Here is a 24,681-nt window from a genome sequence, read left to right as displayed (position 1 = left end):
TTAATAAGTTTAGATGTTTTCTGCAATACGTCCGCCCTGCTCCAATGTCCTCCTGAGTTGTCATTTGATTATAAACCACCATATAGTATTTAACAAAGCAATAAAAGTAATTCAAATAATCTTAAAAAACAAAAACAAAAAACCCATAAAGCCCGTTTCCTGGAACTCACTTGGCTTGATGGTGTCCAGAGGGACGAAGACGTTGGCCAGGGACACTTCCTCTCCCCTGGCTGGACTGGCCTGGCTCAGGGGGAGGATGGGGGACAGGGAGCGTAACAGAGGGCTGTCATCTGCCTGACTCGTTACAGGTGGGGGAGCGGAGCCTCCTGGCACCCCCTCCAGGAGCAGCGGGATGGGTGTGGACAAGGGGACACCAGGACTGGAAGACAAGGCGGCAGCAACGCCCAGACCCTCGCCCATGCCCAGCAAACTGCTAAGGTCCATCACACCAGGCGTACTAAGTGGATAATGACAGATTCACCACAGTGTCTTAATGAAAGACTATGAAATGAATTGTCATTCATAGGCTTACACACACAATGAAAGACTTTATTTATTATTCCCTGTATTCTTATGTGAAGACTTATAGGAAATAAGTCCAGAGATGCTGCATGCCAAATCTGGGGAAGATTGGATCAACTGTCTAAAAGGAGTTAGCAAAAATTGGATTTTCAAAAATTGCAAAATGGTGGACAGAAAACAATTGCAGAGAGCAAAAACACTATGTTGTATATTTTCAGCATGACCCAGAAAATTATGTGAAAAAAGAATTTTGATTAACTTAAGAGTGTGAAGAAGAGGAATCACCCTAACAAACACAGGGTTCCAGCACCTCATGCTTGGACCCCTAATCCCCTTGGTTATTATGAGTGGGAGCGGTAACAGCACTTGCCTTCATACAAATGCAAAACATCTTGGCCACTTGACATTTGACCAAGTGGCCATGAGACACTTAGCGAGGCACTTTAAATAGGTCAGTCACAATTGAGACAAGTTCTCTCATGTATTAAATTGTCATCTGGTAATATTCCAAAAAACATTCGCTAAACAGCATTTTATCATGTGTTCTGAATGTCATCTGGTAATATTCTAAAAAACATTCACTCAACAGAATTTTATCATGTGCTCTGAGTGATGTTGCTTAGTTACAGCGCTGAGACACTGCTTACTAAGTGGCTGTGGGGCCATGTAAGGATCAATTGGTGTCAAGGCCCAATAGGGTTCCAATATATCAATCAGCCATCCGGCAACAAGCGGTTCAGATACACTTGAAATTCCATGTACCATGACCAGAACACAGGAATCACTTTGTCAAGTAGCTCAGTGGATGGGTGTGTTTTAAAACTAGCCTAGAGTGGTTTAAAACTGAAATAAGGCAACCAAAGCAAACATGATGCAGTCCCCCTTTGGGCCAATCAGTAACAAGTAAACACATGCTGTAGCACCCCCCTTAGGCCAGTCAGTGCAATTTAAAAAATGCTGGAATAGAACAATGACATGGATCATTCCCTGAAGTTTCGTCAAAATTCAATCAGTGACCAGGGCCGACCCATAGTCCCTCCCCCCTAAATTTCATTGCAGGGGATAACTATTACTCACTTTTTAGGACTGCCCAGATCCAGCATGGCGAGGTCCTGCAGACTGTGATTGAGAGAGGCTGAGGCAGACTGGGCAACACCACTGGGATGGAAGGACGCCGCGCTGGAGCGCTGTGGTGGGACGACCGGAGCAGCAGGGGAGGAGAGAGAGGAGGCGGCCATGCTGTAGGACTGAGGGAGAGCAGCTGGGGCTGTGGCGGTCAAGGCCGCACCGGGGGGCGGCGGTGGAACTGTAACCGATGTTGTCGAGACGGCGGAAACAGGAGGGGGGGGGAAGACAGGGCCGGGGAAGGCTAAGGCGGAGGCTGTGGTGGAAGACTGGGGCGGGCTGACCGGGGCTAGAGTCACAGAGAGGGAATCTGTAAAGAGGGAAGATGTAGAGAACGCAGGAACCGGGAGCGACGTGGTGCCAAAGAGGTCAAAATCCTGACTGGCATCCTGGACCAAATGATAAAAGTCACTGTTATCAGCGATAAAATAACAGTTCACATTGGTGTAAATGAATTGCAAAGAAAAGTGTGCAAACCTGTAAAGATGTCAAATGATCGTTCGAGTTTTCATGTTTTGGTACGGTTGATTTACATAAAACAGGAACAGGGTCGTTAAGGCCTGGAAATGAACACGAATATATTCATTCCAGTGACAAAACAGTATCTCTGCATGTTCACAAGACTTTCTCAAAATACAAACAACTCTAACAAAAACAGAAGTCAATTAGCGAAGGTGCCACGCTGTCACGGAAAAATATAAAGTACCGATTTTTTAACGTACAATACTGCACGTGTTACCTAAGGATAATAGTTCTCCGTCTAGCAGAGAGAGTGCCGTGGAGGGTGTGCTGGGGCTGGGGGACTGAGGGTTGGTGGAGGCTGCAGACCCGTACAGCAGGTCGGCAGGGATAGAGGGCGAGGACGCTGGGGGCTGCTGGTCTGGCGGAGAGGGGCTCCGGACGTCCAGACCTGCCAGGTCGATCAGGATCTCTGACTGCGTTGTGCTACCGGGGGGTTTGGTGCCTGTCAGACAGAGAGAGAGAGGGAGAGAGAGAGACATTTAGAGGATGAGAACAAAGATGTATTAATTTTCAAATAGGCAATTCCCATGTTTCCATCCAACTGTCAAGTGAATTTCGAGTGAATTTTGAATGTATGAAATGCTTCAAAAATGTAAAATATGAATTAGGTGTCTTGGGCCGAAGAGAGTAAACAACACTTTGAGCATAAAGTGCAGTTATGTCAGAGAAACACTCACGAAAAAAAACAGAAAGACTATGAAGAATCCATTAGTATTGGACAATTTGTTATTGTTCTTTTGTGTCAGTTAACACCGGGCATATTTCATGTGTGAAAACAAGAACAAAGACATGCAATTGGCAATATTCTAATGCACCAACTAATGGCCATGCAACCAGGACATGTGCCTTTTGCATGAGAGCAGCAGTGCGTGTTACATTTCTGGGAGACTGCACTAGAAAAATTTCACAGACAACCTTTGGCTGCAAACGTGATAAAAATCGTTTCTGTCTCAACAGAGCATAAAAACATGCTGTAATTTGCAGTTATCATTCAGCTGTAGTAATTTGATTCAGCATAATTTGCATAAAAATAATTGAATGGAAAGCCAGCTACCGATGATAATTTGTGAAAAAAATGTTTTTAGTTGTATTCGGATAAAAATGATAACAGACATTATGTGCACAGAGATTTACAGACATAATAAAAGGCGTGAAACACTACAGACAAAAAGCCAGTGAATAGCTGTAATTAGGGCTGCATGATTATGGTAAAAGTGACAATCCAATTATTTTGTTAAATATTGTGATCAGCATAATTAATCATGATGATTTGTCTCAGGAAACAAAGTTACTATATTGCTGTTTTGCATCTTAAAATATATTTTCACTTATTTCAGTGCAGTATTTGTCAAAGTAGCAGTCTTTTTTTCAGTCATACAGTCTTACTCTTAGTGTGGTCCTTATTTACAAAATTCAAATTAGAAATAATTAGCCCAGCTACAACCCTAAGGCAAACTTTGCATAGAATCTGTACTTGTTTGTCTTCATCTGGTTTATAACAAAAGTATCTCCAAACGACAGACAATGTATCCACTTTTAAGAACTAAGATGGATTTTCCTCTCTAACGTTGAGCCAATCCAGTCTTTTCCACTTGACTTGTTACACATGTCAGGTTTCTCTCTTTCTTTCCCAGTGGAGCAGCCTGCTTCTCCATCTTAACTTCGTTTTGGTCACATGGTGCCCGTTGCGCACTCAAAGGTTAGAATTTGTCACACATAATACACACTCAACACACAAGACTTGAAAGTATAACAAAGACTTCAGTATCGGCACATGATACTATCAGTAATCATGGAAACAAAATCGCAGTATACAATTAACTGTGCAGCCCTAGCGGTAATGTTTACCCTGTCTGGTTGACGATCGCATTAGTGCTTCTTCAGCCTCTCCATTGATGGTCTGTCCTTCCACAATCTTCTTATAGGAGTTAATGACGCGGGAGAGGTCATCGCTGGCCTGCAGGATGTCTCCTGGTGAGTGCATTAGGTCAAAGGTTAGACTGGGACCAGGTCTACACAATAATGAGATCTAGACAAAAACAATCCTTCACAGTGAATGCAAAGTTTGGCAAACATGTGCCCAGGACTGGGACCAGAAGTGGACAGGCTGGTCTGGTAAAACGCTGCTCTCACGTCAGCACATGAACTCCAGAAATCTTGACTCAGCCTTGTTATACTCAAACTAGAACAGGGAGAGGAAGTCATCAGATGCGGTTCACTGAATGAATAGGGTGCAATTAGAGGATTTCTTACCCAAGCTGCTGTCATTGTCCTCAGTCTCAGTAGCGAGCTGGAACACTGTCCGCCTAAGCTTGTCACAATCACCATACAACTCCTGGAAAAAGAAGAGAAAAACTGAATATTCACATCTGAAGTGCATTCAGGCATATTAGCATCACTGGTTGAAAAAAAATAAAATGTGGCAGGTCATACATAATAGATGTCACTTAGATTGGGAGATATGAAATATGTTTTTAGTATGCGTCTAAAGAGGAACCGTTCTATCATTGTATGAAGAGTAGCCCAGGTTCAATTATTAAATGAAATCCTTTCAATTACTTTGTTTGAGTACTTAGCGGAATTATTATTTTTTTTATTTGCCAAGGAAATTTCGAGAATGGAGGGCTTATGAGACCTATTCAACACCCAATGCAGGATTTGTCAATCTCAAAATGAGGCTGTTCTCATTTATTCCTGCAAGTTTACATGCAACAGCAGTAATTTGCTTCAGGCAGCCTAAGGGCTGTATGGGCAGGGTTTGGACTTTTGTGACAAATGCTATGAGAAAGGCCAATCGGTGTCAAAACAAAAAAAGTGAATCTGTTCCAAAAGGTCATCTGAGCCAGATCTAATGGAAGACGCACCCTAATGAGCTCCTTGTCTCCGTCTGTGGAGTCTTCTGGGCTGAAGTGAGTCAGCATCTCGTTGAGGAGTTTGACGCTGTTGTTGACCTCCTCCAGTGTGCTTTTTTGCTTCGTCGCCCTCTGTGCTCTCACCTCGTCCTGAGAGGAAAACACCATCTGACCGTTATGCCCTAGGTGCTGCCAAGTGCCTCATGATGAGTTATGGCTTACATTAATAATCTTCATCAAACCTAATTGCCTGTATAAACACCTTTGTGGTGAAAACTGAGGGATGGTGGCAAGTGCATTTCACTACGTATGCAGTCATTCACTTCAAATTTCCCTAAAGATGAACTACAACAGAATCTTAACATTTGAAAAATACGCTTAGAAGCCGCAGCATAATTACAGCAGCAAAGGTTGCGGGAAGGGAGATAGTTATAAGAGGTGCACTTGACAACTATCTAGACAGTGTGGCATTTTCATTTGGCCACCGGTGCAGTCTCACCTCCTTAACCATGTTCTTGATGAGACGATTGGCCTCTTGCAGATCTTCTGGCTTTTTGCTCTTCAGCAGCTCTGCTAGTCTCTGCAGGGAGAGGACAGAGCCATCAGTCAGTGTGTACCGAAGCCCGTTTCCCACAGATCGCCCGGCCGCAGGCAGCAAAGCCGCGCTCAGCTCCCAGGCCTTGACAAAACAAACTTCATTCATAGATCAACTTGAGGCAACGCAAAGTAAACATGCAGACGTGACCTGTTTTGGTCATGGCGTGCCAGAACGGGAATACGTGGGGAAGCGGGACGAAAAGAGAAACCAATCACGCAACGGTTGTAGCGACAAGAGCGGTTTTTATGTCATAGATGCATCACTAAGATGACCTTTACTTCTGTGGGACGCAAAGCTATTGGTCCATGATGAGAGACAGAGATCCTCCTTCTCTCCTGATACTCTAACTAAAACTATCCCTATCTATGTGGTGAGAGAATTCAGCACACAATATTAGCCGCAAAATTTGACTGTTGTCACACATTAAGGGAATGGGGAAATACTGTTGGATAGTAATAATAATAATACGCAGCAAGCCAGATCTTTCACCTATAGGGGTACACACACACACACACACACACACACACACACGAGAGGGGATGAGATGTATTTTCTAAAATGTTGTTTCATTTCTACTGACATGCTTTGGCAATATTGTTTTGTTTTCAAACTGTGAATTGAAAAATTGAGACACAGAGAGAGAGAGAGAGACAGAGAGAGAGGGACAGACAGAGAGACAATGTTCAAACGATCACATCCCAAAATAATTCTTCTTACCCTGCTCTTCTCCTCATTGTCAAAGACAGGATTCTTGGGACGTGGGGGAGGCGACGGGATTAGCGCGTTATCAAGAGGGATTTCTGGGTCAACTGAAACGATACCTGAAAATAAACAACAGTCAGCCACTGTGGTCTGAAGATGACAGCTTCACGCCTACAAGACGACAAAATTAGAATTATATCAAACAGTTTCAAGCACAACACAATGTCTAAAATGTCTCATGAGCATATTGGAACAGATGTTTTCAGTCACTGGCATCTCACCCTGCGTCTTCAGCATCTGATAAGCTTCGGAGATCTTTGCCTCATCCGGTAGAGAGACGGTCCAACTGTACAGCATCTCGATCACTTTTGCCTTCACCCTCTCCGACACTTTGTCCCCTAGGTACTGAAAAAGAATCGACGTACAGCTTAGAATGACACCAAACGGCATTTCTAGCGGACACGTCCCCACTAGAGGGCTTCTAACCTCTAATGTTACTTACTTTGGGCGAAACCACTTTAATTAATTCGTTTAAAAACCGAAATTTTCCGACTTCACTGTGAAACCGTCTCCCACAGTTCTTCATGCAAGCCTCTAGAACCTGCAGAAAGGAAAAAAGGAAAAAAATCTTTGAATTGCACAGGGTTACGCTCATGGATGTCAGAATGGGAAATGCTGTGGAAAAGTTAAGAGACATACTGTCAAAGCTTGTATGGCCTCCCATTCCTGAGGGGACTGAATCTTGTGAGCCAACAGTCTAACCGATATCTGTGGGCTGAAAAACATGATGGAAGGAAACAATCTATTACAATCCCAGTAATAATAACAACAACACAACGTTTGGGATTTAATAGGCGGATGCTATTTCTTTACCACAATGGGGACATGGAGGAGTAACATTAGACAGGTGCGATCTGATGTTATGGGAGAGAATTGAACGTACTGAGTGAATGCGACCATACCCTTCTAGCTCCTTATTGATTTGGTCACAGAATCCCATAATATACTCCCAGTCTTCCTGTCTGTTGGTGGGGTTGGTGGCTTTGTCTGTAAAAAGAGCAAGATACAGGCTGTCATCTACATTAAGTCACAGAGTCTGGGTTATTTCAGGACATGCAAATAGATAGCTAAATAGGTAAACAGGCTAACCTGCCCCATGTAGGCATAGCTGATGCTTTGTGATACGGGTAAGAGTTAGTCAATCCTTTACTACCAAGCTCTATCCCCTCTTAGAGCCTACACCAACCCAGACATATACTATCCATTTTTCTGCAGCGGTTGATCTGCATTCTTTATTGCCTGCAGGCACCTCGCCTATGTTAGCTGATCCAGTTTGTTGTTGTCGCAAATCCTGTTTGCACTTGAGCTAGTGAAAGCTGACAGGTAGAGATGAAGCAGGTGCACGACAGGCGGCTAGCTGCAGAAGCAAAAGCCAAGCTTGTGTGGGACAGCAAGAGAATAGAAATGTAGTCAGTGTCCGTTACTGGCTGCTGTTAGTTACCGAGCCCAATTACGAAGTAAGCCAAACATTAAACGTTCATTTTGGCTAGCGACATCCATCAGTCGCCAGCAGCTTTGCCATGGTAGCCAGCGACAGTCAGTTTCTGACAACACTGCCGAAAAGCAGGACATTTTACAGGGACAGCGTTGTCATGTTGGGCCAAGCAACGTTTCGGACACCTACGGTTATAAAGCAAATAAGCAACTAGCTGCTATTTGAATACATTATGTAAAATAAAAAGACTCTAAGGATGTACTTACTGAGCCAGGACTCCAGTGACTCCCCTTCACCCGCCATATTTGCACTGTGCTGGGCAGGGGGAGGCAAACAACGCGTGACTCGTGCTGCCTTCACGTGCTGACGGATATATCGTTATTAGAGGTTGAGCGCACGTAAGTGACCCAACTAAGTGCGAAGTAGCACTGGGAAAGTCTGAATTTTCTTTATTGCCAAGATGTGACGATGTATTTCACGAGTGATATTTTATTATATATGATATGATATTTTATTATTATATATTATTTTTTGCCATTCTATGTTAATGATTACTATTGTTGCATGTTTCTCTTTTCACTCTTTGTCTTTTAAAGAGTAGGCTTCATTTTAAGGTGTCACGAGCCAAAAAAGCGTCTAAAACATCAATTACTTGCATGATGAATATTTTCTCCTCTTCAGCACAAAATAGCTCTGTGCCGCTCGATTGAAACAAGTCATCAAAAGCCATAAAAAAACTGCGCTTGTTTCTGGTCCATTTTGTTATTATTTCCAACCTAAAGTTCGTGAATGTACCACAAATCATATTACGATTTACGATTGACGAATGAAGTAGGAGCTTACGAGAAGCACGTGAAGGCAGCATCACGGGCCTCATTATAAACATTGATTTCATTAAAAAAGTTCACGTTCCCTGATATTGCTCGTGATAATACATGAGCTCTAACTATACAGAGTAACTTGAAGTCTATATATATATAGAGAGGGATAGTCCTATGAAGACTACTGTAAAACTATATGACATGAAGCTGCCATTTTCTACTTCATTAAAGCAGTATATGACAGAGTTGTAAGGCGAATATTACAACAGCTTCACCATTCAGATGACAATGAAGGAGATGGTCATGGGATCTGAGTTATATCACTGCGTGGCCATTAGGTGGCGCTAACAGCCCAGAGGACCTGTCCTAGGTGTTTACAGCGGTCAGATGTCACTCATTCATTAGACTGCACTGCGTGTAGAGGTTGTTTGAAGCAGGCCTGCACTACTGGCATATTGTATACACACTGGGATAGCTGAAGGGATTGATCAGGCTGAGTAGAAGGTTGCTGTCTGCATACTTTGTAACCAGAGAGCTTTTCTCTTTTTGATTTATAAATAAAGGGTTCATAAAAGTTCTCAGCATGGGACCCAGCTGAGTATTATCAGTCATTAAAATACACTTTTATTCTTAGTCTTTTCATGTGTAAAGCCACCGGGCCATTTTGGGGCATTGTGGGCTGCTTTAGCTGATTCATAGCAGGCCAGGGATTAGGGGAACACTGATTTGATGAAGAACATGTACCTCAATCATTATTAAATATGGATTTAAGGAACATTTGAAGGGAATGCACGGCTTTGCTTCCTCAGCACGTGCTTTTATCAATGTGAGGAAAGCGCCCATTGTGATTTCTTTGTTATTCACAGGGAATTCAGCTTTGAGCATTCATCTCAGTTCAAGCGGCGGGAGACACTGTCGTTCACACCATAAAACAGCCATGAAGAAAGGCTTTATGGTTCCCATTTGAAGAGGACCTTGTGGGTGGAAGCATGGTGCATCAGCTTTCATCCCCGTCACGTAATGGGTATTGAATAAAAGAAAAAATGAAGAACTGGAACGTACTGCTCAGCTCGTCGCAAATAATGCACTAGACCACGGTGGCAGATACAGAGTTTTTTTTATTGTTTTATTATTGAGAAACAAACCCAGTTTTCAATGATGAAACAGGTTCTATTGAAGTGTCCATCAACACACACACATCCATATCAGCTCTATGTCCTGCATAACATCATACATAATTGCCGTGCCGTCAAATAATGAAAGAATTCCACTAGAAAAGACAGAAGAACTTTCCCCTGTGCCACAGTAATCCGCTTTGAAGAAGAGGCGCGGTCTAAAGTCCCTCGTCACATGTTGCTTTTGAATTTGGTTGACAAACTGACACAGTATGGGGTCATTAGTAATTGACATCACACTGTGACGTGAACATTCGTAACACTAGCTTCAATTGTAGGCCATCTTCTGACCATTCACACTGAACATGGCTGTCTGGCAGTCCATGGTGGGTGTTGGGTGTCACATCAACATTGGAAAGATGAAACGTGGGTGAAAACATGAAAAAACACCAATGTTCAGTTTGGACCCACTGTTAGTGCTCTCTCCCACAACAGAAGACACTGAACATGTACATATGTTGAAAACAAACATCTTTAATTGCAGTAAAACTACAGAAGCCCTTCTGATAATGGTCCACCATCCACATCAGTTAAAATTTCACATGCAACTTTTTCTGTGGAAGGACACACTCTACTGTACATTGTCAAAGAGTTGGACAGTCATTCATCAATTACACAGTGGCACAAAACACATTTCTTCTTTGCCCTCCGTACTTAGTTGCCGTACAGAAGGCACTGTCGAAAAAAGTGTCACCTTCAATGCGCTCAAGATCAGATTATCAAAAAACATATCTCCTACATGACTTTCATCACACTTGTTAGTTTTTCATGTATTTAATCCAGTCAAACTCTCCCTGAACACATCGGGTAAAATGGCTACATTCGTTATCCCAAAAAGCATTAATAAATATGGCGTTTTCAAGAAAAGCGTTTGCCTTGTAACCGCTGCAATTTGTCAGGCTGCATCAGAATGAGATAACGAAGACATGTAAACAATGAGGAGCAAATGCATCCGACGAGATTTTCACATGCATATGTCGACCGATTTTGATGATACACGACTCGTGCTCATCAAATGAAAGCGTACGCAGTAAACTGTTTGAAAATATGAGTATAAATTATAGTGTTTAAGTTTGTTTACGCTGCATGCCAAGCTGAAATGTGAAATAACATATTGATTTGCTTTTTTTTTTCCTGATTAAAAAAACATTGCTTGACATTCCAAGACACCAATCACTTTCATAGACAGAATCTAATATCGACGTACGGAATAAAACGGTAAAAAAAAAACAGATTCCATCATCCAAATTGATACAGCATACTGTACATTACATCTTAATCATAAAAAAAACACATCTATCCAGCGTCCCAAAGCAGGGTTGACGTCAACACATTAGTCTTTGGTCTCCTCCACAACCGACTGACATCTTTTCATCGATCTGTTTTGCAACAGATGTGACAGGAAGCAATTTTAATATGAAAAACATAAAAATGAAGGGTGGAGTGGAGAAGTGAGCGTAGTGCATCTCTGGAATAAATGATTATTTCCTCCCCCGACAGTATGATATATCCGCACTGAAGGCCCTGATCCAAACCTGTTTGCCTCATGTTCCATGTGTGTGAGCTCTCCAGTCTGCCTGCTTTAATCAGCTCCGTCTCCCTCATCCATCCCATTCCTTCTCTCCATTTTTGAAGAGAAGCAGAACAAGTGACGGCGCTCTGCTTCTGCATCCTCAACGAAGCATCCTTCACCTCTTCAGTTTTTTTTTTTTGTTTTTTTTTTTGCAGGGGGGAGGGGGGGAGGAGGAGGCAAGCATCGTCACATGCGATGGTTGAAGCATATAGCATGCGACGGTGCTGCGCCTCCGTGTGTCCGCCATTCCGGTTCGCTTCGGAGGACGAGCGCGGTCACATGTGATGGCTGACCGGCGTCACGTAGTTGCGGGGGAAGGTGCCCGTCTGTCCGCTGCACATGCCTTTCCACCAGTTGGCGTGGGAGTTGTCCAGCACCTGGATGATGTCCCCGCGCCTGAAGCCCAGCTCGCCCTCCTCCTGGGGCTCGAAGTCGAACAGCGCCTGCACACACAAACTCTAAACGGGGGAATGGATGGAGAAAAACGAGGGTTAGGATGTGTCGTTTTCCACGTGGTTGGCTGTTAATCTGCAAAAGGTGGAGAAAATAAGTTGTGAGCTGGGAATTATACATTTCTATCGTTTTATCGTTTGTTTTTTTAAGAATCTCTTGGGGAAAAACATTTTTTCCAAATGTTTGATGCTCAATATCTCAGAGCTGCACTCCACCCAGATAGAACCTTATAATCCCAAGAACACAAAGTAATGAGATAAATAAGTATAGTTGCATGATTTGTTGATGGGAAATTTTCTCTCAAATTCCTGATGGAAAAAGCGGGATCAATGTCATTTATGTTAACAAAGGGCATGCGATTCCCCTTTCATACCCTGAAAATTGCCACTTGCATACAACATGGTATCATGTCAAAGAAACTTATTATAAGATGAAGTCATGTCTTCTTTGCTTACAGACAATGCTGTGTCATTACGAGGATATGAACGACTCTACTTTATCATCCGTGGAGCTTTGCAGTTTTCATAGGATTTGTAGGATTGCTCAAAAGATTACATGATGCAATATTTTGAAATGTTTGTCTGACATGAGGATTTTCCCCAGTTTGTGTACATGCATACAGCTGTGCACACACGTACCAATGTGTGTGTGTCTGTGCCTGTGTGTGTCTACATCTGTATGTGCAATGCCTGTGTGCTCATGTTTATGTATGGCTGTGAGTGTGTGTGTGTTTGTCTTTCTGTGTGTACTCTTCTTAGCTTGTATAAGCACTTGTGTGTGCATGTTTATGTATGACCGTGCGGGTTGCTACACATGTAGGTTACATGATGTATAACCGTGTTTGTGTGTGTGTGTGTGTGTGTGTGTGAGTTTCTGCCACGTCCGACCTGCTGCAGCTGGATCTCCTCCATGTCCCGCAGCAGGATGGTCTGGCTGCGGGACACCGAGGAGGTGCGGTGGTACTCCACCAGCTGGTTCAGCGAGTTGAACTTCACCACCCACAGGAAGTACTTCCCCGAGCCGTCGCGCAGGATCTTGAAGTGCTGGACGTCGCTGCCGTACCTGTGGAGGGTGAAACGTGAAACACTATAATATCAAAAAAACAAATTCTTCATGATGTTTGCTGACCTACAAAGGGAGAAAAAGTTAAATTAAAATGGTCAGTTATTCAAGGCTAGACGGATTCATGAAAAATTCAACACACCACGCAGGAAGGTTGATTTCTATCAACAGGATATGACAGGATGATGAATAGAAGAGGAGATTACAGTGAACCATTTTAATACTCAAACAATATTAAACACAGTATGCAGATTTGGAGGTTCAAGTAAAGAGGAATCTAAATGAGGGGCCATTAAGACATTATCCAGCACTATTACTCCTGGAAATTAAATGGATCTCAAACTCATACCTTTTATCTGATGCCCAAATGTGTTGGCATAGAAAGTGACTATACTGTGGTCAAAATCACTACAGATCAAATGTTTAACCATATTTTTCCTTTCATTTTTTGCCCCGACTCCGATTTTAGCATTCATTTTTGCGTCGTGTCCATGAAGGCGTGCTGACCCGCTTTGACATTCATCACCATTAGCACCACAATCAGCCACTGCATTTGCCTCTGGTTGCATTAAAAGAGAGATGGCGAGAGTGCGGCCCAGGCAGCTGCATTTTTCATCAAGCCGGAAGAGCTTGGACGAAAGTGCTTGCTCGCTTCGATGGCACGATCAAGCCATCAGACCGAGACTGAAGAGTTCTCACAAAGGCACAAGTCACCTTGTGAGGGATGACACAGACTGCTGAGCTGACTTTACATTAAAAAAGGTATCCTATGTAAGATTTTCACTTCAATCTAGCATACAGTCTTCTCAGTAGGTGTAAAGATGTGGGGGAAGGATCAACTTCTATTCTTTCTTCATTTGGTTTCTTGTTGTCCCCTGTATTCAGCTCAATGTCTGTTTTCTGGGCTGTGAAAAGCTCCTCCCCTTTAGCCGGAGCCCCTCCCACTCCTTTAACTGTTCAGGCTGATACAGAGCTAATCAGGCTAATGCTCCTGTTAACGTTGTGGCACAAGTCATGCCACCTGGCCAATGAGTCGTTTATGCAGGTCCTATTATAAATAAACTACTCCTAACGGACCTGCGATGTTAGAGGTTATCATAACCAGTGTTGAACCGTTTGTCGTGTTTCACTGTGTATGCAGCGCTGTTTGGAAGGTGGGGTGATAAAGAGAGAAGCAGTAGCTGTGTTTCCATCCAACTATCAAGCACATTTTACACAAACTTTTGAAATGTTGAAATATGAATTAGGTGTGTCTCCACCAGCTGGGTCGAAACACATAAATCAATTTCCCGAACATCAGAAAAAAATATCAAACATCTCATCCAAGAGAAAAATGTAATGTCTTTCAATAACTGATTAGTCTTTCAAGTTAGTGTTATTTAGTATCAGTAATTTTGGCTATGTTTCCTACTGATGAAAACAAAAAAATGCACTTGGTTAAATTCTTATACACCAACTAGTGGCCATACAACTATAATGGGAACCTTATATAAGAGAAGTGGCAGCAGGTCCATTTCTAGAAAGTCATGGTGGACTGATATTTTACATATCAGGATGTCCAAAGCCATTTTTGAATCATTATACAGTGAAATTTAACCATTTGTCGGGTTGATCATGCCAAGCTCTCTGCAATATTTAGTCGATAAATGCGTTATTCATCACATAATTTCTTTATCGACCAAAAAAAAAAAAGAAAAGAAAAAAACACCCGCATGGAAATTCACCTAGTGCAGTGGCATTGGGAAGAAAGAAATATCAGAGGAAGCAGGTGTGTGTGCGGCGGCCAGCAGGAGTAGCGCTTCAGGGCGGACGAGGCAAATGAAATGTCTACCTACTTGACAGAGAGGGAGAAATCCCCCGGAGTGCTCTCGCTCTCTCGGATGAGGAAGGCTCCGTCCAGCCTCTGTTTGTTCAGCAGTTCTTCAGCTTTGGCTCGACGGATCTTCCCATGAAACCAGCTGTCAAAATCAGCGGCGTGAAACACAATAACTCACACTTAGAACATGTAAAACAGGGTAGGGTAGGTAGGGTTTCTTTTTTAAAAATGTACTTGGAAATGACATCTATGTGATGCCGCCTCGTTTGGCTAATGCCCAATACCCCCAAAGGAAATAGATATAGAATATCTGCAGGTTTCAGACTCTTTAAGACCGTTTAAATGTTGACTGGAAAAGATCAATTTAAAACACAAAATGAGATGATTAAATGAGAAGTTAAGGTCTGCAACTATAAATAAACAGCTTAAGAAAAAACACCACAGGAAATTAATTGTTAAAAGGATAGTTCTGGTTATTTTCAACCTTGGCTTTATTTTCTTAGTTTCTGCCATCATGGTGATTCATTGTGTTCAAAAAATGTCACTTACTTCACTGTAGAGCGTTCATACCTCCAGTTTGCAGGGAGCGCTGCTCTCCAATAGACACCCAGAGGGCCAACTGAATTTCCCTGAATTTCCTCAAGGGGGTTAATAAAGTGCTATCTTATCTTATCTTATCAACACAATCTCCAACAGTCAAAACCAGAAAGCGCTTAAAACACCTTTCAACACAATAACACTTACACTGCAGTTACAGTTGAAAGCGGTGATGTGTTTTACTCGTTGGACCGCCCACATCCAAAATCACTTGTATTTACAAACTTAAAATCAATGAACTGCAGCAATTCTTTTGAACACAATGAATCATGATGGCAAAACACTAGGAAAATAAGACCCAGGTTGAAAATAACAGGAGCTATCCTCTAAGGGTCCAACTGTGTTTCACAAAACAGAGAGAGAGAGAGAGAGAGAGATCAGTCTCCTCCTGTTTTGTCAAATAAAACCATCGGAGTCCTTTATGGGATCAATCTGTTGTCTGTGCTTCACACCAGTGGTTCTGAAATGGTTTGACCTCAGATGATTCAAGAGATTTTGATCAGGGTCAAAAGAAAACTACAATGACATCATTTAAGACTAATAGAAGCAGGATTTCGATCATAATTTCCCACCTCAAAAAGTAATGGAATTTGCTCCTGGGCCAGCACAGCTTCACAGTTTCACATTCTGCTGTATCAGGAACTGATAATTCAGAGTGCCATGGAGTCATTTCTTGTCTATCCTGAGTGTGTTGTGGCAGTAGGGGTTTGGGAGCAGCAGCTCAAAGCTTTTCTGCTGCTTTTAGATTACACATTAAACACAAAAAGACCTGATGAGAGTCAGCTGAGTGAATGTCACTTGACAAATGTCAGCACCTCCAGCATCCCTGAGGCAACATCACAGCTGGAAGACAACTTGAGTAAAATAAAGATGACATATGTGGGTCAGTCAACTGCAGTCTTAGCTTCTAGGACAAAACATTAGGCTTTTATACTGCTTGGAGCGAGTGACCTTGTTGAGGCTTGAGGTGAAACAATGGTAATATTGTTGCCAAAGTTGAAACAAAGACAATTGCTGCATGCTTTTTTACCCTCAATGTGAGTTCTTTGTGTTTATTGCTGGATGACAAAGCTAAGGACTCCTGACTTTTGTACAGTTCAATCAATATTTGTAAGCTCTTTCAGGAAGCTATAGAGCTGAAACATCAGGTTCCGGAAATAAATTTCCCCTTCACTTTTCCTATAGGAAATTTGATTATTAGCTATAACACTGGAGAATAAGGTGTAAGGTTGATTTACCAGGAGCTATCAGACTGTGAAAAGACTCTACACGCTCCTGTAGAAGCCGTCAGTCAGTTCCATTTCAACTTTGTTGTTAAGAAATCGTGTTTTCATTCCTGAGTTCCTACCCACAAGCTTTTGGAAGTTCCCACCAATCAGAGAGGTTGCTGTTACCATAGAAACAATACGTACTCCAAAGTTGCAGATGTTTGGAGCAAGATCAGAGCAAAGTAACATTAGTGGGCTAGCAACTTGTGTCGGTGAGTGAAGCCGTTCCAACATGGTTTTGCTCTCAGACACGGTGACTTTTTTTTAGGAATGAGAAGTGTGTGAATGGGGGCAAAAATCATTACAAATAGAAATCACAGTTACATGATTATATTATTTAGTATCACTTAAAAAATTATGGAAAGGGAATCGATGACATCACTCACAATTCTTATGGGATGAGTAGTTCATTCGCTCTTGAAAAGCATCAGGTACACAGTCTTGTAGCCTTGTCTTTTTTTGTTTTTCATATGTATACATATTTTCTGTATCTATTCATAAGCTCATGATTCCACTGGTAACTCGTTGGTTTGGTTGGGAAATTTACTTCCAAAACAAGGGAACCAGAGAGCTCTATGTTTTAGCTCTATAGTATCCATCCAAGATGTTTTAAGGGACACTCTAAAGTTGCTCTCTTTAAATGAAATGGGAGACTGACTTTGTGTTATCTTTGAGCTTTTATGCCTAGGTGTTGTCACAGCATGCACAAAGTCAATCTCCTATTATTTTGTGAGGGGAGACTTGTGTCCACTAATTCAGACTCAGCACTCATAGTTCACAGGTTTTGTTGTAAATGCTTTTTTAGGGTGGACTTTCCCCTTAGCCACAACCCTTCAGACGGATTGAGCCCTGCTGCGCTCCCCCAAAGTCCCACAGTACAAGAGAACCATAATGTATCTGCAGGGGGTTGATAGGATTGTTGATCAATACTAATGACTCAACCATTACTTCACCGGGTGCTGAGATTTACGGCACTTTCCGACCCGTCACCGATAGAGCTCAATAAAAGTCATAGATTACTTAATGCCCCTTTAAATTTATTACAAGCTAATGTAACTTACAAGCTTCTGCCAAAAAATAGTCGAGCAGGACAGTGACATCTTTTTGGCACCAAGTGTCGCTAGTTAATTTGATTAGGAATCAGCAAGATTGACCGGACTTCTTGATTGCAGAGTGACATGATTAGTTTGAAACAGGTCTGTTATTCAGAAATAACAGACCTCAGAATGGATTCATTGGCCGATCAGAATTGAGTATTCACCAAAGCCATGTAGTAACATCTCCTATTATGTTCAGCCCTTCCTGTTCTGTAGCTAAAGTGGTATTGGGCTTGACTACTTCACGCCATCAAAAAAGGTCTTTGAAGTAAAGGACAATCAATATGGCTGAGACTATTTACTCCACTGTGCTGTCACCATGATTCCTTAGAGATCTAGAGGCAAATTCAGGTCAGTCATGGGATGAGACACTTCACTCCTTTTAAAAACCTAATCATGATGAACAGCACTTGAGAAAATCATTTTCTACAAATCATGTCTGTTCTGAGCTGAGGAGTATCCAAGTAATGAAACAAACAACTAAATAAGCCGACTTTAAACGCGTTTTCCATCTCAGGAAAGTAGTTCTGTAGCACCGAAAAAAGTCCCCATCGTAATGAAGAATTTGTTCCCATTTGAATTTGATTTGGTAATAACTACAATAGCCTGACATTTCATGGTAACAGTTAGCGATTTTTAAAATTGACACTATGTCTCTGTGAGCTGTATTTAAAGGTTTTTATCTTACAATTGGAGCCAATGACTTCCGGTTTGAAGGCTAAAAACGGTACGTGGGAAGTCGGAAAGTAATGGGAGTAGAGCAAATGCATTGTTGATTTTGTTATTTTCATAGGATTTGTTGACGATAAGAAATGTATTTAGAAACACCAGCCGTATCCTTAAAGTCACTATAGTGACAGTGTGGCATGGACAGCCGCAGACTAATGTAAGATTCTCACAGCGTGAATCCTGGCAGTATCTAACCTACAGTATCTTATGATCCCTCTAATGGACGAGCTGCAGACTTTGACAAAGTGTTAAAATATAAATTAAAGAGGAATAAGGAGGAAGACAAACGACCAAGCTACCAACTGAAGTTTGCCATATCCTCATATGCCCCAATTTGCTCCTACAATACTATATACCCAACAAATAACTCTCTAGGCCTCTCTCTAGGCCCGTAACATTTTTCAAAGTTTCAAGTGAATGAAAGTAATACTTGTCTAAATTTCCTGGATTATTTACAGAGGGCTATACTGGGCAAAGTAGCAAGACTAGAGGGAAAACTGAGACGCAGCTGACTCAGTAGAAAAAGTCCAGGCGCCACATGATGAGGACCTTCCATACAGATAGAGGGATTCTGGGAAGCCAAACCAAAGGGACACGAGCCCACAAGGACCTGACAACCAGCCCAGGCTAAGCCACAAATCAGCTCCAACAGGCTTCTTCCTACTGCAGGCCACGCCGTAACACCAAATCCTCCCTTATCTTTGCACGAAAGGCAATATCGTGAGCAGAGGTTGCCTGGAGCTTAGAGACAAGGGCTTGTGGGTGGAAGCCCGGCTGGCAAAATGCAGTAGGGGAAAGTGAATAAGTAACACTCTGCCCTCCCACAACAACAACCAGTGGAGCTGCTCAGTGGCCACCAGTGTAAGACTGGTTGTAATGGGCAGCTGTGTGAATGTGGAGCACGGTGTTGCTGCTCAGTCAACTTTCCCAAGATAAATAAACGCTGAAAAATCACCATTGCAGTCAAAGGACCTAGCATGACCAGCCAAACAACACTTTAAAATGGCTCACTTTGTTTAAAATGTAATATGTTCATCTGCTGTGTTTTAACAAAGTTTGGTTCAAAGAGCATTAGTTGACCAGTTCTAGTATCTCAAGTCTTAACTTATATATTTATGTTGGCATAGATACTGAATTGTAATTATTTCCCTCGAATCACCTATCAGGACTTACCCATGCGGTTTAACTGTGATGTAGTTCTTGGGAATAAGGCCCTCTTTCCCGTTCTGTTCTGCTTTGTACCAGTTCTGGTCACAATCTTCACTCAAAACCTGAAAAGAGAAAAAAAACACTGACTGAAGTGTTGGAAAAAATGTCCAAGGTAACAGGAACAATGGAAGCAGGTTTATTTTTTTTCTGCAACAGATTTCCAATAACGCTGTCAGAAACTGTCTGACTTTGAATCCACCCTGGGACTTGGGACGTACTTCTGATAAGCGTGTCTCTGGGACAAATAGACAAACTGACAGAGAGGCAGACAGGCTGAGCCCTATGTGGCCATCACACAATCAGACAACCTGAACAACTTTGTCTGGAGTGCACAGATTCCCTGCCAGATTGTGCCTGTGTGAGTGAGTGTGTGTGTGTCCACAAGTATCAAGTTGAATTCAAGACCTCTGAGTATAACACTTTAAGTAAACGTGAATATGAAAACAACTCTAGACCTGTCAGAATATAAGCTGATGTGACTGGGCTTTTCACCCAATAAAAACAGTGCACAAAGAAATTGCAATATTTTTAAGACTTGAAATGCTATATTTATTATATTTGTATTCAAGACCTTTTTGAAGGCTTGAGTTTAGATAATATGACATTTTCAAGATGTGCAGACACCCTGGTATGTACATATCTGTTTCCACAGACTGTTTCCCACCAGGCTTCCACAGTTCCCAACCTACAGCCACTGACAGCCCATCTGTCACCATCTGTCTCCATGCACCAGTAGAGCCATCAGGGTGACTGATGCCCTCTCACCAGGTCAAGGGCTCCCTCATGCTGGCACACTGACACACCGCCAATGTAATTTTTTTTTTATATTTGTAAAAGCGATAAATCCGATTGCAGGCTATTGGTGGATTGAAAATCAGCACAGTGTATACGATGTAATACGGCAGAAATGGCAGGAATATAATCTTTAATCATCAGAGGGAGCTTTTGTAGCGGTACACATCTAATCAATCTATGCTATATAGCAAAAGTGGACAGTGGCTTTCTTCTAACCCAGACATGCTGACATACTACCCATGGTGATGAAAATTAAAGTAATTTATAATACATTCAAACTTGGCAGGTAGTCTCTCACACAGATACACTGATATACCTCCAGTGGTGATACAAATTAGTTATTAATACAGTATATCCAGCTGGACAGGAGGCACCACACATAAAGTTCCAATGGTAGAGATGTAATGTATTATGCATTATAAGTGGCAACTATTTATGGACTATATTACAGTATCTCACTCTCAGCGGATGGTATGGGCGCGCGCGCACACACACACACACACACACACATAACTATGTGACACAGGAGTATGAGGTGCTGTTTAGGAAATAAATCATTAAGTGTTAAGGTGGTTTTCATTCAGTTCATAATGTGAAACAATAGTTACTTACACTCTGTGTTACCTCTGTGTGTGTGTGTGTGTGTGTGTGTGTGTGTGTGTGTGTGTGTGTGTGTGTAGGCCACACAACAGGCCACTAGTCATATACATACATTTTGACAAACACCAAACGAAGAGAGCATATTACCCCCATTCTGGCACACTTACATTGGCTTCCTGTACGCTTCAGAATTAAATTCAAGATCCTCCTGATCACATTTAAAACATTGTATAAAGTTTGTAATGGGTTTAAAGAAGACAGGTAGTTTCCTAACATGTTCATCAGCTAAAGTGTTTCTTACTAACTTAAACTCACAACTTTCTTTAATATGTGCAAAGAGAGAGTTTATTAAAAAATTTTATAAATTTAAATTGTATTCAACCAGGCAGGTCAACATATTTCTGACAGCAAAAAAAACAAAATATCTTTTCAGGGGAACAAGAACTAAACTAAACTAAATATAAAAAAAATAAATATGATAAAATAAAATAAAATAAAATATTAAGGGGCATATAACAGGGTTTTGTACAGTTCAATACACATAAAAGTCACATGAATGTATTATTATGAGGTCACAGTAGCATTGCTTTGGAACTGATCGGTGACATTCCAACTGCACAGCAGGTGAATGTGTCACTTCTCTCATGAACTTGCGGTGAACAGCTTTGCTTTTACAACGGTTCCTGATTTCCTGAGACACTGAACAACTGAGTCTACTGAGTCCACTGAGACCACCGAGTCCACCGAGTCCACCGAGTCCACTGAGACCACTGAATCCACTGAGTCCACTGAGACCACTGAATCCACTGAGACCACAGAGTCCACTGAGACCACTGAGTCCACTGAGACCATGGCATCTCAACAACTTTTCACTGCCCTCAACTCAACCGACTCCAGTCCAGATGAAGAGTCTGGCTACGACTCTGAAGAGGACGATTCGGATCAAATGGTCCGAGCGCTTCTGGCCAACGACACTGAAGCCAGACAGCAGTTACTGGAGGCTCTGAGCGACCCGGATGCTGACCCTGCTCCTGTCCCAACCCAGACCGTCGGGACTGACAGCACCAGCTCCTCCCAGCCCTGCAGTCTGTCTCTGCCAGTCCAGGACATTTCCAAATCACCCCAGATCTGCCGTCTGTTTCTGCCAGTCCAGAGCGTTTCCTCTGACTGTCCGATCACCAACAGCAGCCAGCTGGGACTGACCGGTCCTGCTGACCCAGGCTCCTGGACTGAAGTCTTTGGCTCCTACCAGAACTCCAGCTGCTTCCTCCCTTTCAACCCTGGCCATGGCAGCAACAGTGGGGCTTTTCTCCATGATATGGAGGATATGGAGGTGGACTACAACCTGGCTAGCTCCATGGCCAGCAGCTGGCCCACAGCCAACTACCACCAAGCCACTGATGATGATGCTGCTGAAGAGATGGACTGGCAGCCGTCCTGCCACTCTGTCCCGATGGACTGGCAGCCGTCCTGCCACTCTGTCCCGATGGGCTGGCAGCCGTCCTGCCACTCTGTCCCGATGGACTGGCAGCCGTCCTGCCACTCCAACATGTCAGCTCCTGCCTCCGGCTGCTTTGATTGAGGACGATCTCTCAGCTTGCTTTGCCGACCTCAGCCTCACGTCTGGACCTCAGTCCCTCTGTAACTCTGGCCTGAACACACAGACCACCTCCAACAAGAGAACCATGGAGACCATGAAGTGTGAGGGAGACATTATTCCCCCCAGAAAGACAACGAGAGCAGATCCATCCGCTGAGCCTCTAGCCAATCAACACACAGCTGGAGGATGAACTTTTTTCACTTTTTTCAAACTTTTACTACAAATATTCATCGTTTTACTGTTGTTTGATTGTTTGTTGTTACATAAATATACAAAAACAACAACAAACTTAACTTGTGTACAGTATTTATTTTATTCAAATTAGATGAAAGAGAAGTGTGAGTTTGATAATGACAATATAAATGTATGCGATACTGTTTTGTTATGAACTGGAATAACAAAAGTGGCCAGATATGAGAACAATCTCTGTTGAATTGATATAATGGTTATTTTTAACTCATATTCATGGTGGGTAAAAGCTTACAGTGAGCACTATCCGGTTAAAGACTGTATATCAACATGTGTATAATGATATGTATACTATCATGACAAGAGCAGGAAACTTGTCATGGGTGACCAGCTTGTAATATTACCTAGTCTATTACCTGTAGGCTAGTTGCCAATGATTATAGCAAAATCCTAGATTGTGCCCCCTGTTGTGATTCCAGTTTCCAAAAACTGCTCCAGTGCTGTGAAGCAGATTTCTATGTCTGGACATTGGACAACCAGGTTTTTGATGACATGATGAAGAATGGATTGGAAGATGAATATTATCATTAAAGGCCATTACAAGCTATTGATTACAAAAACGTTCCTTTAAACCTCCCATAGCTGAACTGATCATTGAGGTTATGGCAATATTTTGACATGTAAAATATTTGATAAACCTGATCATTGTACTGAAGCACTTGTAATGTTCTTAGTGGCCATATGAAATGAAGTACATTCAGTCCAAAAGATGTTTTGAAGTTGACTTGTAATGATCTTTTAATGCTTTATTTAGTAATACTCATCCAGCTAAAGCAATATGCGTGAATACATGAAATATCAAGACAAAGATTTTATTTGTCATCTGGTATTAAATGTATGACAACTGAATTAATTAATTCACTTACGATATTGTTTCCTGCCTGATGTTACTTTCTCTGTGTATTAAAAAAAACAGGTTTCAGCACTTAATTGGGGCAATATGTAAGATTTTTACTGTCCCATAGCACAAAATGACCGTAATAAATCTGTGGTGATTGATAGAGATGTGACTCAACAAGTGGCCAGGTGCTGAGAAACTCAGCTTCAGGCCTATATGCTCTGATTTGTAAACCAACAGATATTCACACAGTTGGAAATGATTTATTTCCTAAACGGCACCCAATGCAGGAGAACCTCCACTATCAAGTCCTTTCCAATAGGCATCCTCCTGTTCACTCACACAAACACACACACACACACACACACACACTGAAGTAATAGTTAGATCCCTAATTAGCAGATATGGCATGTTGCTTTGGGCTTGAGGGCCTCAGTCAGCTGAGGTAACACACATATGCATGTAAGTGCACAAACACACACACACACACACACACACACACACACACACACACACACACACAGCATTAAAGAGCAGTGTCAGCATCCTCACGCAGTACTGTACTGCTATTCCTCATTTCCCCCATGCTTGTTGCTAACCCAAGAGAATCTGTGGCTCACTGCACACTGATGGGTCTCGAGCGGCTCGATCATTCAGACTCTCAGCGAAACACGAGACGACAGCTTGAGATTGGAGATGACCACTGGAATCACTGGAGAATAATGACCACCGCTTGTGGCTCCTGTAGCCTGCATCTACTTCCAGTAAACACACATTAATCTTGGTCTGCTGTCGCTACTGTGGCGCCACTGTTCCCAGGCCGCAAATAACGTGGACTGACTACTACTGTAAACATTCATGGGAGGGGAATTATGCACACCATCAAAGAAGAGCAGCTCTGCGTTTATTTCTGGCTGATGTGAATTCTGTAGAGATTTAGATAATCTGCAATAATTATTTGGAATTTTTCATTTATCGTTTTC

General features: G+C 42.3%; 2 protein-coding genes across 3 annotated transcripts in view; both read right to left on the bottom strand.

Annotated features, from left to right (window-relative positions):
- Positions 1 to 170: 170 nt before the first annotated feature.
- Positions 171 to 8,119, bottom strand: LOC139661647 (ADP-ribosylation factor-binding protein GGA3-like; the record flags this gene model as incomplete). Its single annotated transcript, XM_071540164.1, has 14 exons — positions 8,083 to 8,119; positions 7,284 to 7,368; positions 7,021 to 7,096; positions 6,824 to 6,922; positions 6,603 to 6,726; positions 6,337 to 6,440; positions 5,521 to 5,601; positions 5,034 to 5,171; positions 4,423 to 4,504; positions 4,018 to 4,140; positions 2,387 to 2,611; positions 2,125 to 2,207; positions 1,600 to 2,036; positions 171 to 379 (listed from the first exon to the last, which is right to left on the bottom strand). Coding segments are annotated over exons 1-14 (1,903 nt in total), but the record flags the coding sequence as incomplete, so codon positions are not given.
- A 1,645-nt stretch (positions 8,120 to 9,764) lies between these two features.
- The window catches only part of LOC139661644 (growth factor receptor-bound protein 2-like), a 29,976-nt gene continuing 15,059 nt past the window's right edge, over positions 9,765 to 24,681 (bottom strand). Inside the window, exons 2-5 of one of the 2 annotated variants that reach the window (XM_071540160.1) lie at positions 19,581 to 19,678; positions 14,736 to 14,858; positions 12,726 to 12,900; positions 9,765 to 11,843 (exon numbers count right to left, since the gene is read on the bottom strand). In XM_071540160.1, the coding sequence (XP_071396261.1) occupies positions 11,661 to 11,843; positions 12,726 to 12,900; positions 14,736 to 14,858; positions 19,581 to 19,678 (579 nt within the window). In that variant the 3' untranslated portion in view covers positions 9,765 to 11,660. The remainder of the gene's footprint in view (positions 11,844 to 12,725; positions 12,901 to 14,735; positions 14,859 to 19,580; positions 19,679 to 24,681) is intronic. The other variant, XM_071540161.1, reaches the window with a different exon arrangement.

Source organism: Centroberyx affinis, unplaced genomic scaffold (genome assembly GCF_046629955.1).
Source record: "Centroberyx affinis isolate AG114_WGS23_722 - 3 ecotype Tasmania unplaced genomic scaffold, CSIRO-AGI_Caff_v1 ptg003570l_1, whole genome shotgun sequence".
In the NCBI taxonomy this organism is placed as follows: domain Eukaryota; kingdom Metazoa; phylum Chordata; class Actinopteri; order Beryciformes; family Berycidae; genus Centroberyx; species Centroberyx affinis.
This window is presented reverse-complemented; position numbering and strand designations above follow the sequence as displayed.